Genomic DNA, 16884 nt, shown 5'->3' with positions numbered 1-16884 from the left:
GAGAAGCAGATGCTGGGAGTGTTCAGCTTTTAGTATAATACCTTAAGGATTTAGAGTACTTGGCACTCTTCTTTTAAGAGTACAGTCCAGGAGAGAGCAAAAGACCCTACCAGATCTGAAGAGAAATATGACCTACAGAAAAAGTTCAGCCATAGCCATCAGACATTTGTTTAGTCATGGATTACCCTAGCCTGTGATGGGAAAATGTCTCAAAACTGCCTTTTATTTTCGTGTTGAAGGAAATGCTCACTATATAGAAACCAGTATTTACGAAAAGTGAGCCTAAGCAAGATTACATAATTACAAACAGAGAGACATGCAAGTTAAACAGCTTTGAGTCATAGCTGTTATCAAGCTACAAAATCCTCTTTTTGTAGGATTCAGCCAATAATCACAGATAGTAAATGTGTCTGTTTGCCTGTCTTCTGTCCTTACCAAAGAGGAAACTTAGACCCAGCGTTCCTATTCCTCTTAAAACCCTGGAATAGGTTCAAGTCCATAAAGGATTTCTGCACAAGTTATTTGAAATTCACATGCCAGATCAACCTTACAAACATTAGCTGAAATAGTAACGTCCATTAGCAACAAACATTTCTTCCCAAGCAAAGCTTCTACGCAGGTAAGGATCTCAGATTAGACTCTCCAAGGACACTTTACCAGATCTGAGGAAACCATTACACACTGTATCCAGAAATGACCTTTTCCCAGTATAAGCCAAACTAGACCTAAGACTACCAGTTAGAATTAGCTCATCAAGTCATCTGGTAAATTAGCTCTCAATTCTATTTTAAAGGTTGTCTTGCTTTTTCCAAGCAGAGCAGAGCAGAGCAGAGATGCCCATAAGAACATTCCTTACATAGGTACACAGAGGCTTAGACTTGCTGACAGTCACTCTCAGTGAAAGCCGTCCCAGTTGGTCCCATCAAGTCCAGGCCACAGCTAGGAGATACAGCAGTCCCATGTAATATAAGGAAAGTATTTGAGAAAAAGCTTTCTCAGGGTAAGATGAACCCAAGTAACGATACGCTTCAAAGGTTTTACTGTAAAAATGTTTTATAAAACCCATCCCTTATTGAGAGCTATTGAAAACAGATGAACAATAAAAATGCTTATGCAGGAAAAATAAAAGCCTTGAGAAAAGGCAGCTTTATTTCTTACTGTCCATAAATCCAATGTACTATACATGTGATGCACTATACACATGACAAAATTGAATTTCCAGAACCCTAGAAGGGCCCTTTATAGTTCAATACAAATTCATGAAGCTTCAATTAATTATCTTATCTTGAAAGGAGAGGAATAGCTTAGACAACTAAGTTAATACACTGTCACACAACATGGCTGCACTTTAAAGCAGAGCCAGAAAAGCATCATTACACAGCAAGGAGAAATTTACTTTCCTTTGCTAATGAAATTTTTCCCATTGCTGCTGCTCTGGGCTCAACCACAAGGTGTCAGAAACATTTTTAAACAACTCTACAAGACACATGGCCTCAACTTGTAGGATTTAATTTTAAAACAAAAAACAGTTGCAGCATTTCACTTATACTAAATGCTTCAGCTGTAGTCATGCAAATAAGGAGCAATTAAGTAGTAACAAGAAAAAGCACATCTTGTATATCTTACATTCCTACTTCATCTATCAGTCATATCCCTGAATCTCTACCTTACAGATTCTTACAAATCTTCATGCAGTTTCTTGAATCCGTAGCAGATGTCTTGAGATCCCCTGGTAGGTCTGTCTCCTGATTCTCTCTTCAGAACACATTTAGACCTCCAGTGGAGGATATGACTCCGGGCTCCAAGGACTCCTTATCTCAGCCAGTACCTGTATTCCCGAGGACTGGGCAAAGGTACTTCCAAAAGCATCTTTACAGTCTTACCCATGCAGTCTCTTTCATCAAATTACTACCTCTGCCACTGTTTATAATTTCCTGTAAGATTTTGATTTCAAGCACTAATCGATGGACAGAGTTTGCAAGGGAACCCCAAGCTCTCAACCTTGAGAGAGACACGAGCATCACCTGAACAATCAATACACAACATTTCTAGGAATCCAGAAGCAAAGAATTAGTATTAAACTCCAAGAAAGAAAAAAAAACAAAACAACACAACACACTGAGTCACTCCCTGATGGAAACTGATAAAAAACTAGACTGCTCTGAAGGACTAATACTCAAAATCCTACATGTTACAGAAGAAGGCAAGTAGTCCCCACTGCAGCAGCACACTTTCACAGGTCAAGTACATGTTTTGGGTTAGCAGAAAGCATGGTAATGAATCCCAAGGAACCAACCACCAGTTGAGGTTAGCGTCAAAAATAGAGGTGTTCAAATCTAAATGGCATTTATACATTACACATGTGCACACAACACCGAGATAAGTGGTGCTTTGCTACAAATGAGGCATAGGATACTCTGTAACAATTTATTTTATTGTCATTAAACGTTCAAAGAAGCAGCAACTCTAGTCTGTTTATTATGGCCAAATGCCCAGATTTAAATTTAAAAAAAATTTTTTTTGCATGCTTCTGTTTAACCTAAAGACTGAATAGTTTCAGCTGCAAGAAAAACAGAAGTCAGAAAATACAAATGACTTTGCCTTGAGGCAGGAGAATTTAGGAAACCTGGCAGGTCGTTATCTTCACAAAGTAACTGAAATTTTGCCAAACCTGGAGATTTACACAAATTTCCTCACACTTCAGCAGCACATCAGTCCTTAGCATCCTCCACTATTATCTTCAACCCTGACTCACAGTACAAAAATCAAGACCTTTAAGTGAAAGCGGAAGAAAATCCTGCTGGTAGATTCACCTGTAGCTTTGGCGCTGAGCGCTCACTTTCAGGGCTGGAAATCTTGAGGGAAAGAAGAGGCTTCTCCCTTCTCTACTTGATAATCTGGCTCTGAACTTCTGCCTCCTTCCAGATCAAGGAGCTTTTATCTAGTTCTGTCACCTAGTTCTGTCACCAGATTTATGAGAAATGCAAATAGAGACAGTGGACAGCAAGGCCCAGTGTTCTGTGACTCCTAAATTTTCCTTTGGCTGCTGTAGTTTAGTTGGGCTTTCTTATTTCCTGTGCCTCTCATAGACAATAAACAGAAATATTCCAGACATGACTTTTTGTCTGGGTCCCAAGAAACATTTTCAAAACATCAGCACTTGCAGTGCCCACTCTCCCACACTACTCCTAAAACTATATATCAGAAGCCAAATCCTTACACTCCTCTGAAGACACAACTGTGCTATAAGCATAGAACAGCATCTTAGCCTCTCTGCAATTTACTCTGAGCAGTTAGGAAGTGTAACTAAGGGGTACTACCTCAGGATATTAAACATCACTGTGCTGTCTGAACTCCACTAGCACTGCCTGAGCTGCAGCAGTCTCAGTAATGCCAACCATCACCATGCAAGACCACAGCCAAGGCTTTATTCACCTCACAGGCAGTCACTGAACTACAAAGAATTGTTGTCAGATTTCTCAAAAGAATCAGATTAACCATGCTATCAAATGATAAACCCATTTTACTTCAAAGCAAATCTTCACGTAAGTGGCAAGCTAATAGAAAAAAAAAACAAAAAAAATTGCTTACCTCTCAAACTGATCAAACTCTTTCCAACTTAGATAAAAACACTTCAGGACTGACTGCCTTACGAGCCAGATTCTCGAGGTCTCTTGGACTACAACCAAAGGAAAAATAATACTAAGCCACTCTAACTCTACATTCTGGGAAAAGGAAAGATGAAAGTTACTCCTTCAGCAACTGGAGGTAAGCAACATATTCATATTTACGAAAGCTGATTGTATTGCTCCACATTCTAGGAGTTAATCCACCACTGCCCAGATGCAGCTTCCTTGTCTCCATTACTGCAGAATACCCCACTGGGAAGTCCCAGGGGAACACTCAGCTTATTACATCTAGTGTCATCATCTCCACCACAGCACAGCAAACAAGGAGCACATTACATCGGTGAATTCATTTTAACCCCTAACTCCTCAAAAAGGATAGCCCTGCATAAATAGACTAGGGCTGTCATGCTTCATTGGGTCTATTCAGTGCACTGCATTAATATATATTAACACAGAACATGAATGTTAGCATTATCTAGGCATTAAAATATTAGTCACATTCTACCTTTAATGAAGATGTTCTTAAAAGTTTTTAATACCTGTAGCATGCAGCATGAAATAAACTTCTTGTTTTTAAGAAAAACTAACAAAAAACCCACTGGTGAAGAGAAGAATACCTACATGAAGGCCATATCTTCAAGTTAAAACATGACCTATGACAGAAAACACAGGGTATATATTTTCCTTTCCTTCTCTGTTGCAGCTATGAAAACATTATGGTAAACTGTTTATGAAAAATGCAATTAGTTGATTTCTGGTCTGCTGGCAACTAGATTTAACAAGACTCAGCTGATGCATTTCAGAAGATAGCCAAAATTTAATGACCTTCCTGTGTAACTGATGTGAGTTATATATTCTCAAGAGAAGTATTGCAAATCTGGATTTCAGCCTCCTTAACACATTCCGTTCTCATATCACTTTTGTTGGGCTTTTCCTGACCCCCCACTTCAGGAGGCAACTCTATGTCTGACTGGCCCTATCAGAATATTACTACATTTTAATAGTGAAAATTGACAATACAGTTCTATTATTCAAATACAGCATTACAAGAAACAAGCCTTCTATTTCAGGCACATTCATAGCTAAAAGCAGTCAGTTCATTAGATAATTATCCAGTGAAGCAGTCTGACCTACTGACTGTGAGGCACTCATACAAGTAGTGCTTTAGTTGATTTAAGATTTCGGCAGGTATCCAACAGAGACAGTCTAGAAAAAAAAAAACTTACCTTTCCATATATACATATCCCTTCCCACAACTCATGGCTTTGCTTGAGATTATACTGAACTTCCTCCTCAAAACCTCCTGTTGTCAAGACAACATGAAGTCATCTGAAAAATCCTCAAGTGCACCAGTGTTATGTTGTTACAACATAGTAAATGTTGAGAAAGAGCTTCTAAGCTCACCTTCAACAGAATGTAAGAGTATTTACTGCTTGTGAAGAGGAAGAGAGAAGGTGGAACACTTCTGTTACTTCTAGTTCTGACATATAGCCATTGACAACTAAGGATTACTCCCCAGTTCTCCTACAACTCTACTGAAGTACCAACAATATTTATTGGCCGCATGCACCGGAACCAATGAGGGTGGTAAAGAGATAACACCTCTTTTTGCTTTTAGCAAAATTATTTTCCATTGCTCTACAGAAACTCAGAGATCAAAACCCAACCAGGTGATGTATAGCACATGCAAGCATTATTAAGAAGCCTCTTCATTCTGTAGAAAAGTAGATCTCACTCAAGATAGAGAAAAAGAAACTGCAGAGGGCTTCAAGGGAGTTCAGACATGCTGAGTATGAAGGGGTCAAAGAGAATCAATTCCTCTATTACCTCACAGCTTCTGTAGAGTACACTTAAAACAGATTAGGAATCGGTAATAACCCCAATAATTCTTTGAACTTGCTTTTGAACTCTAGTGGAAAACACTACCTACTGAAATAATCTGGCACACTGAGATGCCACTAAAATAATTAGAGGGCTTGAGCACCTCACCTGTGAAGAAAGGTTGAGGGAACTGGGCTTGCTTAGCCCAGAAGAAGAGAAGGCTCTGGGGAGACCTCATTGTGGCCTTCAGTATTTGAAGAGAGCATAAAAACAAGAGGGGAAATGGCTATTTAAGAGGGTGGATAGCGATAGGACAAGGGGGAATGGTTTTAAACTGAGACAGGGAGGTTTAGGTTAGATATTAGGAGGAAGATTTTCACACAGCAGGTGGTAATGCACTGGAACAGGCTGCCCAAGAAGGTTGTGGATGCCCCATCACTGGAGGCAGTCAAGGCCAGGCTGGATGTGGCTCTGGGCAACCACTAGATGAGGTTGGCAACCCTGCACATAGCAGGGAGGTTAAACTGGATGATCACTGTGGTCCTTTTCAACCCAGGCCATTCTGTGATGATTCTACAAAGAACTTCAGCCATCTTTTCCAAAATGTTGTTCTAGGGAATGAGCCAGCAGACTTAGGGGTTCTTCAAGGGAGAAGTAGCACCACTTCAAGACCTTGGTAAATAGAGGATTTCTTCAACTAATATTAAAGGGAGACTTAGAACCAGTAGAACTCATTCTCCTAAGAGATTCTATCTACACTCCACTTGCTAGTCATAAGCCTGCAATTGCAGGGTTAAAGCAAGAATGCTTAAGGATTTTTCTTCTCTTCAAGAGCACAGTTAATAACCTGGTCTTGGCTCCAAAACATCTCCTAAATTTTCAGAATCCTTCACAATTTGTCTTACATTTCCTCCCACAGTCACTCAAAACCATGGATGGCAATCCTCAGCAACACACCAATTAATAGTATGATTCACAAGACGACCAGTCTCTGTGTCCAACCTACCGCATTCCTTTCAGCCAAGTGCTGATATCTGATTTAGGAAGAAAACTGAGGAAAACATGGATATGATTAATCAGTGCTTGAAAGGTACAAACAGACAAACCACACAGCCACTAACTGCCAGCACTCCTGCTTTAAAGGCTCCTATGTCTGACCAGACTTGTTCTGGTTTAGAAGCTAATCCTATGGAAGCTGAACTTCACTTTCCAGGAATGCTGCTGCTCATGTAGGGACTTAATTAAGAAACCCTACACTTCAGTGAAGGACGGGGTGATTGAGAGGGAAAAGCAAGAGATGTTATCCACAGAAAGGCATCCACAGAATTCTCTATAGAAAATGAAGCCTGGCAAAATGAAAGCAGGAAACCCAAAAAGGAGCAATTTTGCAATGCTCACTTCTGTCCAACTTGCTCCTCCAACACTTCCTCCCAAGCTCAGAACACATAGGGAACAGTGTGCTTTAATTGCACCCCGTTTGCTGACCCAGAACTAGAGAAACACATTCAATTTTAAGATGCTGGACAGTCATTTTAGTTCAGCAGCTGGAGACAGAAATACAGTTTGACATCCTATGGTGAGAAGCAAATGACATCACCGCCAAAGCCCTTAATTAAAACACAATGCTTCAAATCAATAAATTCCTGGACAACTGAGCAGAAACTAACCCTTCCGCTTACTCCCAGTTCCTGCCTTACTTCTTGATAAGCTGTGAGCCCATTCACAGTTGGATAACTTCTCAGTTATGAGAAACACTCTTGCTTGCAGCCACTTAAAACCAAAGTGGGAAAGATTAGTAATTGTTTGAGAGAGAGGAAGTTTCACATTCACCTTTGTTCCAGCAGTTCCTGGCAAGAGACGAAATACTCACAACAAGCATTTATGTTCCCCCACAAAGACAACCAAATACTGTGACAAAAGGTACACTCACGAAGAAATAAATAGCAATAGTTTCCCAAAAGAAACAAAGACACAAGCAAAATATTCTACCCATGCATAAGGAATGCCAATGAAAACTTCCTAACAGACTGTAGACTCTATACATAAAAATGCAAAGAAAAATGGTTTGGAAAAAAAAACTTAAGGGTGACACTTTTCATGTCTGAACATTTTAATTCAGACACTGGGTATAATTCTGATCCCAGAAACTTTCACAAACTTGATCGCAGCATAGGATGTGCAACCTTCCACCTTACTGGAAAGTCACCTCCTCTCCTATGTAAGAGAAAAGTTCCTGAGAGGTGAATTAAACCTAAAGATAGCTCTCCGGAATTTACACTTTGGTTTTCATATCAGTGTCACGTAGAATACCATACCAAAGCCAGAAGATGCTCCTCTGTGTTTTGAACAACTTTAGATGAAATTTTTCTACGTCTGAATACTAACCTACATCTATCAACACAATTTGAAAGGGAGCTTTAAGGTTGTTCTTTTCATTTTTATTCAATTCTAGAACATGTAGTAAGAAGTAAATCTCTAGTAAAAATCACTTTTATTTCTACCAGGAACTGATGAAGTCATGGCTACATCAACTTAATAACTACAGAAATTATTTCCTACCATAACTAATCCTAAAATAACTTATTAATTAAGGTAACCATCTCCATTTTCTAGAATAGCAAAAAATGTGTTCCTGGCATAGCTCTCCCTTCCGGAACAGGCAAAACTTAGTAGGAAGTTTTCCCTAAAAACAAAGACCATTCATGCTGTCCAGACACAACAAAAACCAACAGAGTCATATTTGACCAGTAGAAGTCTTGGGAAGATCACAGAAACACAGAATTGTAGGGGCTGGAAGGCACCTCCAGAGATCATCAAATCCAATCCCCTGCAAAGCAGGCACCCTACAGCAGGTTGCACAGGCAGGTGTCCGGGTAGGTCTTGAGTATCTCCAGGGAAGAAGAATCCACAACCTCCCTGGGCAGGAGAGCACTGTCAATATGAAAAGTGAGTTTCTTTCAGCAGTGGAAAGGAAGACTTCTACCTTACCACTGTAAGGTTTTAATAAGAAAATAAAATAAAATAAAAAGCTGATAATCTCTAAACCAGCTGCAGACAAAGGTTTACAAAACACTTCTAGAAATAATCAGCTACTTAAAGACAGCCTAAGCACTTGCCAGAACTTGCTGCAGTTGAACTCTGCTGACAAAAATCCAGTAGTACCTTCTGTACATGCAAGCAGTCAGCAGAACAGAATGTAGCTGGGGAACACTTAAACTGGATCAGAAGTAAATCCATGAGGCCTGATCAGATGCATCTCAGCACTGATGAAACTGGCTAGGGCCATGGTAAGGTGACTCAGTTATCTTGGAAAGGTCATGGCAATTGGGAGTGGTTCTTGAGGACTGGATGGAAGCAAAAAATCACCTCTGTCTTCAGAGTGGAAAAATGCACTGTCGGCAGGATGAGAGGGGTGATCCTACTCTTCTGCTTAGCATCAATAAAACCACACCTGGAGTACTGGGTCCAGGTTAGGATCTCAGTACAGAAGAGATACAGGCATACTAGGGAAAGTCCAGCAAGGAGCCAAAAAGATGAAGAGATTGGCACATCCAGCATATGAGGAGAAGCAGAGAGCACTTGGACCTCTTAGCAGGACAGATTGGAGGAGACTTTCCCAAGTAACAAAGACTGAATCAAAGTCTTCTCAGTGATAGCCAGCAAACAGACAAAAAGAAATGCACACAAACCAAACTATAAGCCTTCCACCTTAGTATAAGAAAACACTTTTCCCCCACCTCTCTCTTCTATAAAGGTGACTGAGCAATAGAACACGCACCCACAGATGCTGTAACAGCTCTGTCTTTGGATATGCTTAAAATCTGGCTGGATATGGTACTTAACAGCCTGCTCTAGCTGGCTCTGCTTTGAGCTAGAGTTGGACATCTTCGGAGATGTTATCGGTGTACTTCAGACTCTAAAACACATCAAGATACAGCCAGGAGTTGATTGGAAAATGTCAGTGTAACGTTACTGCCTGTGCTGATCTCCACTGGCAGTCCAACGTTCCAGAATAAGAAAATAACTCCTCAACAAAATGCTCTGCAGCAAGAGCACCTATGTTCTCAAGCCCTGCTAAAAAACAGATGAGGGCCCTCAAGCTTGTTGGCTACAAAAGAGTACAATCAAACATGAACTCAAGGAGGGAGGTCAACTACTAGATCTTCTTGACATACAAAAGCATATTGTTAGTTTCAACTTAATGCTAGCATTGCTAACTGGAATTGAAATCCCACTGCTCTGAGGCTTTTATTTATACCTCTCAATAAATCCAAAGGTTCCAAAAATTCTAAAAGCATGAGTCGTAGTAGTATAACATCAACAACTTTCACCACATATTTCAGCAATAGCTTATTGTTTCCATCATCTCAGTCAAATAAAAAGTTACGCTGATGCCACAAGAAATTTTCTTATAAACTGTCAGAAGGCAAATGGAAAATGGAGAATAGAAATGTATCTGACTAGGTACTGTAGAAGGGTAGCACTGTGCAATACTCCAATTGGTGTTGGCAGCCACTGTCTTAGAGCAAGTACTACCATCATCGTGCACTGAGAAACCAACAACATATTTCATACGAGCTCGTGAGCACTGTAAGTAACTCTCAAGCAGACACACTGTTCACAAACTCCCACAGCAGCTTTGCTGCTTCGGAAGGATGGGATTTCATTGAAATACATAGTCTAATTAATGCATTTGGTTTTTTGTTTTGTTTTCAAAACATGATTTAAGGAAAAAAAAAAAAACAAACAAACAACCCTCTATCTCATCCAGTCACACACACCTAAAGGATTGGGTGCTCTCTGGTAACACAGGAGTACCAGAGCTTTAAATGGATGGTCTGATTCTTCATAGTACAAGCAGTCATACAAGATTACCGTGTGCTGCAATAGACTAGACCTTATCCAAATTCTCCTTTCACTGCCATACCAGTCTGTTTGACTCTTGATCAAAAGGAGTTCTCTTCCTGATGAACTATCATCAATATTATTTCAACATTTCCAGCTTCTCCCACCATTTTTTTCGTTTCTTAGAACAAGACATCTGAGCTTTTAACTGCTGTTTTCATAGCATTACCTGCAAATTTCATTAGTGTGCTTAGAGAAACAAAGGAAATTAAGAAAAATAAGTTTTAAAATAGATTCAAGAAAGATTATTAAAAATCCTTCTTCCAATTTAGTAGAGTGTTTCAGAATACTTCAGTATATTACTATTTCTCCTGCTGTTATACACATTTGTACACAAATCTCTGAGAAAGAGTCATGTGATTTAAGATGTTGATATGACAAATTTATGTATTGGAGACAGGAATTTCCTGATTCAAGACACAAGCAAGAAAGAGAGCTTCCTGCTTCTCCCTTTACTCCACAAAGGTTCTTCAAAAGGATTTACTACCCCATCATGCCCCTAATGCTTTACAGTACAGAGCTCCAGGTTAAGTACTTCACTAACATGAACACTACTAGAGCAGGGATACGATAGCAACAAGTCTAACCACATGACTCCTGAGTTCAAGGGTCACTATCCCACTAGTTTCCAAATGCTACAGTAAGCATGTTCACATATCAATTCTCCACATAGATGAGTTAAAACAAGCCCTTGACACTGAGCAAAGATCCACTAAAATCAGAGCACAAGCTCTGATTAAAAGAGAGCCAGATATATAAAAGCTGGGGTTGCATTTTCAGCAAAGTCCTGTTGAGCACAGGAAGGAAAAAGTGCCATGCTGATTGCTGCAATAATTACCCAGTTCAAATAGAAACCAATGTGTTAAGCCCCAAGTTGTATGGAAACACACTTTTAGAACAGACATCAGTTTGGTGGAGCAGAAGAAATGCATATGGAAAAAGAAAAAATAACCAGCAAGTTCCCTCCCATCCCACCATTTACTTATTTAAGGCAGAAGTTACAAAGTATGCAGCATGATGAGATGTACTTCACTAAGAAATGGCTGTTGTTGAGTTTGGCTGCCAGCACCAAGCTGAAGCCTTTGTCTTCGATACCCAGCCAAACCCAACTGCCTCAAACCTTCCTTCGAGGCAGCATTTGAAACAGCGCATATTCGAGACCTTTCTACAATTCAGTCTCTGTAACTGCAAGCCTACCTGAGTCTTTTAACATAAGCATCATATTAGGGATGGCTTTCTGAGATTTCTTGTGGAGGAGCTCAAGAACAGAGGAGATACTATCAACTTGATGACATATGCTGTAGACCACTAAGGAAGCTGCCATTCACTGCACCCTTACACGACTGCTATTGTGGTGTCTGCCTTTGTAGATGGCTACTTACAGAGAATTTGGCAGAGCCCACAGCCATTCTTCAAGGAATTAATAATGTCTGTGTATTGACCAAGGGAAGGGTTTTATCTCAATAAACTCCTAAAGCAAAGCTGTTGACGCAGCTGATGTGAGGGACATAACCAGACCAAACTAAACTTTTCCCTGAGGTAAGCTACAGCAATACTCAACGTAATACAGCAAGATTCAACCTAAATGAGGAACAACAAACAGCGCATCCATTCAGTCACACGCTGTACTTCTGTATTTCCACAAAAGGTTGTTTCATCTCTGTATTAAGAAAGCTGAACTTCTAGTGACAATCCACCACTCATTTTTGTATTCTGAAGGGCCTTTACTCCTGAATTAAAGTTGCCTTAATTTATTAAAGAATACCAACATGGCTGACTACAAAACAAACAGCAGAACTAAACCACTTGTGTACTTCAGCCTTCAGATGTCACCCGCTGCCTTCTGCCAGTCACTTTCCTAACACAAACAAGACCCACAAAGAAGCAAACCAACTCCTAGTTAGGAATTGTTAGCAGAAGTAAGGAATCCAGAAGTAGCCAAAGGATGGAAAATGCCAGAAAGCTAAGCACTCTGAGGAGATTTTTGGAGCAGCAACTTCGACTTGAAAGCACACAGGCAATTCTGAGTGTGTATGGATGCGCTTCACAAGTAGGAAACAGGAAGCAGCAGCCCAGTAAAGCGCAGCACCCAGACTCAGACCCTGACCCTTCCCTCTCTCCACCCCCCATCCCCCAGACCGTGTGAGCTGAACAATGAAAAATAATACAAGCACACAGTTTAGAGAAAAATTACTATTTGGAGACAAACTGCATAAACACACAAACAAAATCCTTTTGCATTGCTCAGTTGTAGGTTGCACAAGAAAAGCCTACCCTTGCCAGCATTTACAATGGTCACTTATGGTTAGCAACTGTCAGAGCCCAAGTTCTGGACACTTACACAAAAATTATCACAAACTCAACTCAGACATGAAAACAAAGCGGGAATAAACTGCACAGCCTGGGAGACACTTTGCACCTAACCTGATGAAGTCCTTCATTCTACAAGCTTCACAGGGGGGATAAACAAACATTGGGCTCAAAAACTTCCCTGGCTACTGATGATACAGTGTACAGAGAGGACACTTCAGCAGAGGAGTCACGATTTCATCATTAAATAACTCTATAAAACACTTTTACCGTTTCTTCCATTCCCTTACCTTCATTAAAATATTCAGTGAGGCACTTGGGCTTCCAAAAAACAATATAAACTAATGATAAAAGTAGATAAACTGCTGTGAGTTAACTCTTATTTAATAAAAACCTTACTCATCACTAATAAAGTTTCTCTAGTGCAAGACCACCATGCCATACTGCTGTTCGTAGAATCACAGAATGGCTTGGGTTGGAAGAGACCTCGAAGACCATGAATCTCCAACCCCCCTGCCACATGCAGGGCCACCAACCTCCCCTTTTAATACTAGACCAGGCCCAGGGCCCCAGTCCAACCTGGCTTTGAACACCTCCAGGGACAGGGCATCCACAACCTCTCTGGGCAGCCCGTTCCAGCACCTCACCACTCTCTTGGTAAAGGACTGTTCAGACCTGACATGAGCATCACTCGTAAAGTCAAATTTCAAACATGTTATGGGGAAGTAAATCCTAATAGGCCTACAGATCCTTAGCAATGGAATTTTTGGAGAAAAAGATTTCTTCACACAATGTCTCATGAGTCTGAACCTTCACCAGCACCACATAAATAGAGATCTGGTTTGCAAGCAAAAGCAGCACAGTTCACAAGCAGTGTTCAGTAGCAGCTCCAACACAGAGAATACAAGTATGAAATACTGGGTCTGCAAAGTAGGCTGGGAACATTATCCCCCTCCTGAAGGAAAGGATTTAAGAGAACAACCTACTCTGTTGTGAACACAGATGGTCCTCTTTAACCATGGTGCTTTACGCTGGCTAACAATGCAGTTCCAGGAAAGCTGCAGCTGCACACACCAGCCCATGCTACACAAGCACCAGAAGCCACCTCCACTGACTGTGCTGCTTGTGCTTTGTGGCTGCCACCTCGGTGATGTGTCGAGGCTTCCACTCCCACATTCACATCAGTACAACACATGGAGCTGCATGGGAATTACCCCCTGAGTGGTTTGAGAACAGCATGCTCGCCAAAAAAAGTTTGGAGAAGGATTTTCAAAACCAGAACTGGGTTAAAGTTATTTCCAAAGAGTTTCCACTTAAGCCTTCCGAAGTTACACGTGCAGATCCAAGAAGAAAAAACAAGTCAGCTTGTCAGCAAAGCTGCTGACTCAGGACATCCATCTCCTTGCCCTAGCTGCTGTTCCATCTCTCCCTCCCTCACCACTGGCTGCACACAGCAGGGCTAGGTGTCTGATCAGCCCAGCAACACATACAGGGGGATATGCTTCCCTCCAGCCTCCTCATCTCCAGGCCAGGAATCGTGCCTTATTTATTCAGCTGCAGCTCTCCCCAGAAATGTATTTTAAACAGAGATCCTTGAACAAAAAAAAAAAAACCAAAAAAACCCTGACTTTCAATGCTTCAGCAACAACCGGCTGCTCCTTCCATTCTCAGACATAAACTAGGAACGCCTCCCCTTACAAATCAAGAAAAGAATTAAATCAGTGACAGAAAGGTGAAGGATTTACCCCTAGGGCAAGAAAGCAAAGGACAACAATAAGCACTCTTGAGAAAGCAACTAACCCCACGTTTCCACTACATCAGTGCAAGCCTCAGAAGAACTGCTTCATGCTCAAATGGATTTCTTGCTCCAGTAACCTGGAAGCTTCTGTCATGCTGCTCAGACCTGACCTCTGGAACAGGTTCAGATAGACCAGCTCTGAGCTTTAACACATCACTCAGGATCTACCACACACTGAGGTAAGCCTGAAATCTCAAGCTCTGCATTTTTCTAGAGAAACAAGCTCTCGTAAGCCAATCCCCAGAAAGAAGCACTTTGAAAGACCACGTGATGACTAGCAAAAGAAACTGCATTCAGTGATTTACTTCTAAAGCTAGGTAAACTCCCGTAAACAAGATTTGGTATGCTAAATCTCTCTTTGAAAAAGAGTTGAGGTCATACCTTGCCCACTTTTCTGAGAAGCACTTCTACTGACATTTAAGATGGGTTCAGACTAGCACTGTCCTGTTTCAGAATGAAGTTTGGGGAAAAGAGATACACTGCGAGGAATTATTCACTCGGACTCTGAAACAAGTTGTAATATCAAAGGTGAAAAGATGAGTACTTTAAGCAGACAATTCCCTGATTTTCTACAGATTTACAAGATGTAAGAAAACTCTGCGTAAAGCAAGTGTAGTTTTAAAAATCATATCAATTTTCTTCCTGAGATCCCAGTTCAGACATCAGCAAGCAGTGAACTAGATGACAGCACCAGAGAAGTTTAGCTAAACTGAGATGCCTCCCTCCATCCCTAGAACTGCACATGCTGCAGTACGATGTTAGCCTAAAAGCACACAATACTAAAAGTTACACACCCAATTACAAGTTCCTCTCTATTGACTTCAACCTAGAGACACAGGTTGCTCTCAAGGCACAGCATAACGGGACATGGTTTCCTCAGAGAGGCATGGTGCCTCCACTCTACTGGGAGCACGACTGCATGGCATTAAAAGCACCTTTCTACAGCAGTAATGTAGTCTGGTTGCCAATGGCATTGGAAGCCCCAGATGGAAAGAGAGTACCTAATCACAAAGGCTTCCTTTTGTCAAATCTAGATCTATTCTCCTCTCCATCACCCAGAGATAAAGCAGAGATCAGGAGCCTCACTGCATTTCACAGCACATGATGCTGTGCAAAGCTCCCAGGAAAGCCAGTCCTAGAGCACACCGGCAATGCACGGCACAAGTGACCTGAACTGAAAGACCAAACTATTGGCTGCAGTTTTGTTCTTTGTTGCTGTCGTTCCATCGCTCTGTTATTTCCAACCAAGGTAATGGTCAGTGCCACAAGCAGCTGCCATCCCAAAAGCTGATCCCACTGCTCCCCGTGGTCCCCGCGGGCAGCCATCACAGCTGCCTCCTTCTCACAACGAGCCAGCTCCCGCTCCCAAAACATTCCTGCGGGCCAACAGACGCAGCGCTACTCCCAGCATCACGCCCAAACCCCTCGACAATGGCATGTGCAGGCGATCAGGAGCGATAAAACGCCAACCCTTCCCATCCCGGGGACAAGGCAGGATTTCCGCGTTGGGAGGCACCCGAAGAGGCTCTGATCCCAACTCCCAGGGACCGACAACCCGACGCGCTCAACTTCTGCGGAGCGAAATGGCAGGAGCGGGACCTATGGATAACAGCTGGAGAACATTAACTCTCCCCCACCCGCTTCCCGGAGCGGATTTTTCTTCTCTCCTTTTTTCTGTTCAGACAGGAAGCAGTCATACAGCATAGCACACGATATGGGAACCCTGAGTCGGGAAGCCTCACAAAGCCTCACGAGCGCAACTCAATTGCAACAACTCCCACACTATCGCGACTTGCGCCGCGGGATGGGGTACGGGCCAGGCGATAGGCGACACGGAGGGGTGTCCGCCCCCGAGCTACGGCTGTCCCCAAGCCGAGATCCCCCCTCTCTTTGCTCACCTTCGCTGCCGTACTGCTTGCCGTTGCTGGCACCCATCCTGCCGCCTTCATGCTCACCGCCGCTCCCCGCCGCCCACCATCTCGAGGCGAAGGCGCCTTCCCTGCCCCAGTTGTAATCCACGGGACCCGCCGCACAGCGCGCGGGCTCGGCTTTGGCTTGGCTTTTCTTCTTCTTCTTCCCTCCTTCGTTCCCTCCCTCCTCGCAGCTCGGGCAGCCCCCTCCAGCCACTTGTTGCCGGGCAGGGAAACCGGGCACAGCCGCCGATCGCCGACTTTTGTTAGCGGCAGGCGCCTCCTCCCGGCGCCCCACACCGCTGGGCCTTGGGGGGGGAAGGGAGGAGGGAAAAGCCCAGCCCCGGCCCCGGCCTTTAAAGACGCAGCGCGCGGCTTGAGGGCGACCAGCGCCGGGACAGGCGTGCGGTGCCCCAGTTCAGGGGGCGGGAGGTGTCTGGGTGCCTCAGATATTCGGTTTCGCTTTCTGGTGGGTCTTCAGTAGACCCTGAAGCTCGCAGAGGCTCCATTG

The 16884-nt window shown here is 42.5% G+C and overlaps 1 protein-coding gene across 2 annotated transcripts in view; it reads right to left on the bottom strand.

Moving 5' to 3' along the window:
* Positions 1 to 16398, bottom strand: part of FBXL7 (F-box and leucine rich repeat protein 7) — a gene marked incomplete at both ends in the record, with an annotated part of 163915 nt that extends 147517 nt beyond the window's left edge. For both annotated transcript variants that reach the window (XM_079533979.1, XM_079533980.1), the window contains one exon: positions 16362 to 16398. In XM_079533979.1, coding sequence (XP_079390105.1) covers positions 16362 to 16398 — 37 coding nt within the window. The remainder of the gene's footprint in view (positions 1 to 16361) is intronic.
* Between the last annotated feature and the right edge of the window lie 486 nt (positions 16399 to 16884).

This window comes from Tetrao urogallus (genome assembly GCF_951394365.1).
Source record: "Tetrao urogallus genome assembly, chromosome: 3".
NCBI classification, from domain to species: Eukaryota; Metazoa; Chordata; class Aves; order Galliformes; family Phasianidae; genus Tetrao; species Tetrao urogallus.
This window is presented reverse-complemented; position numbering and strand designations above follow the sequence as displayed.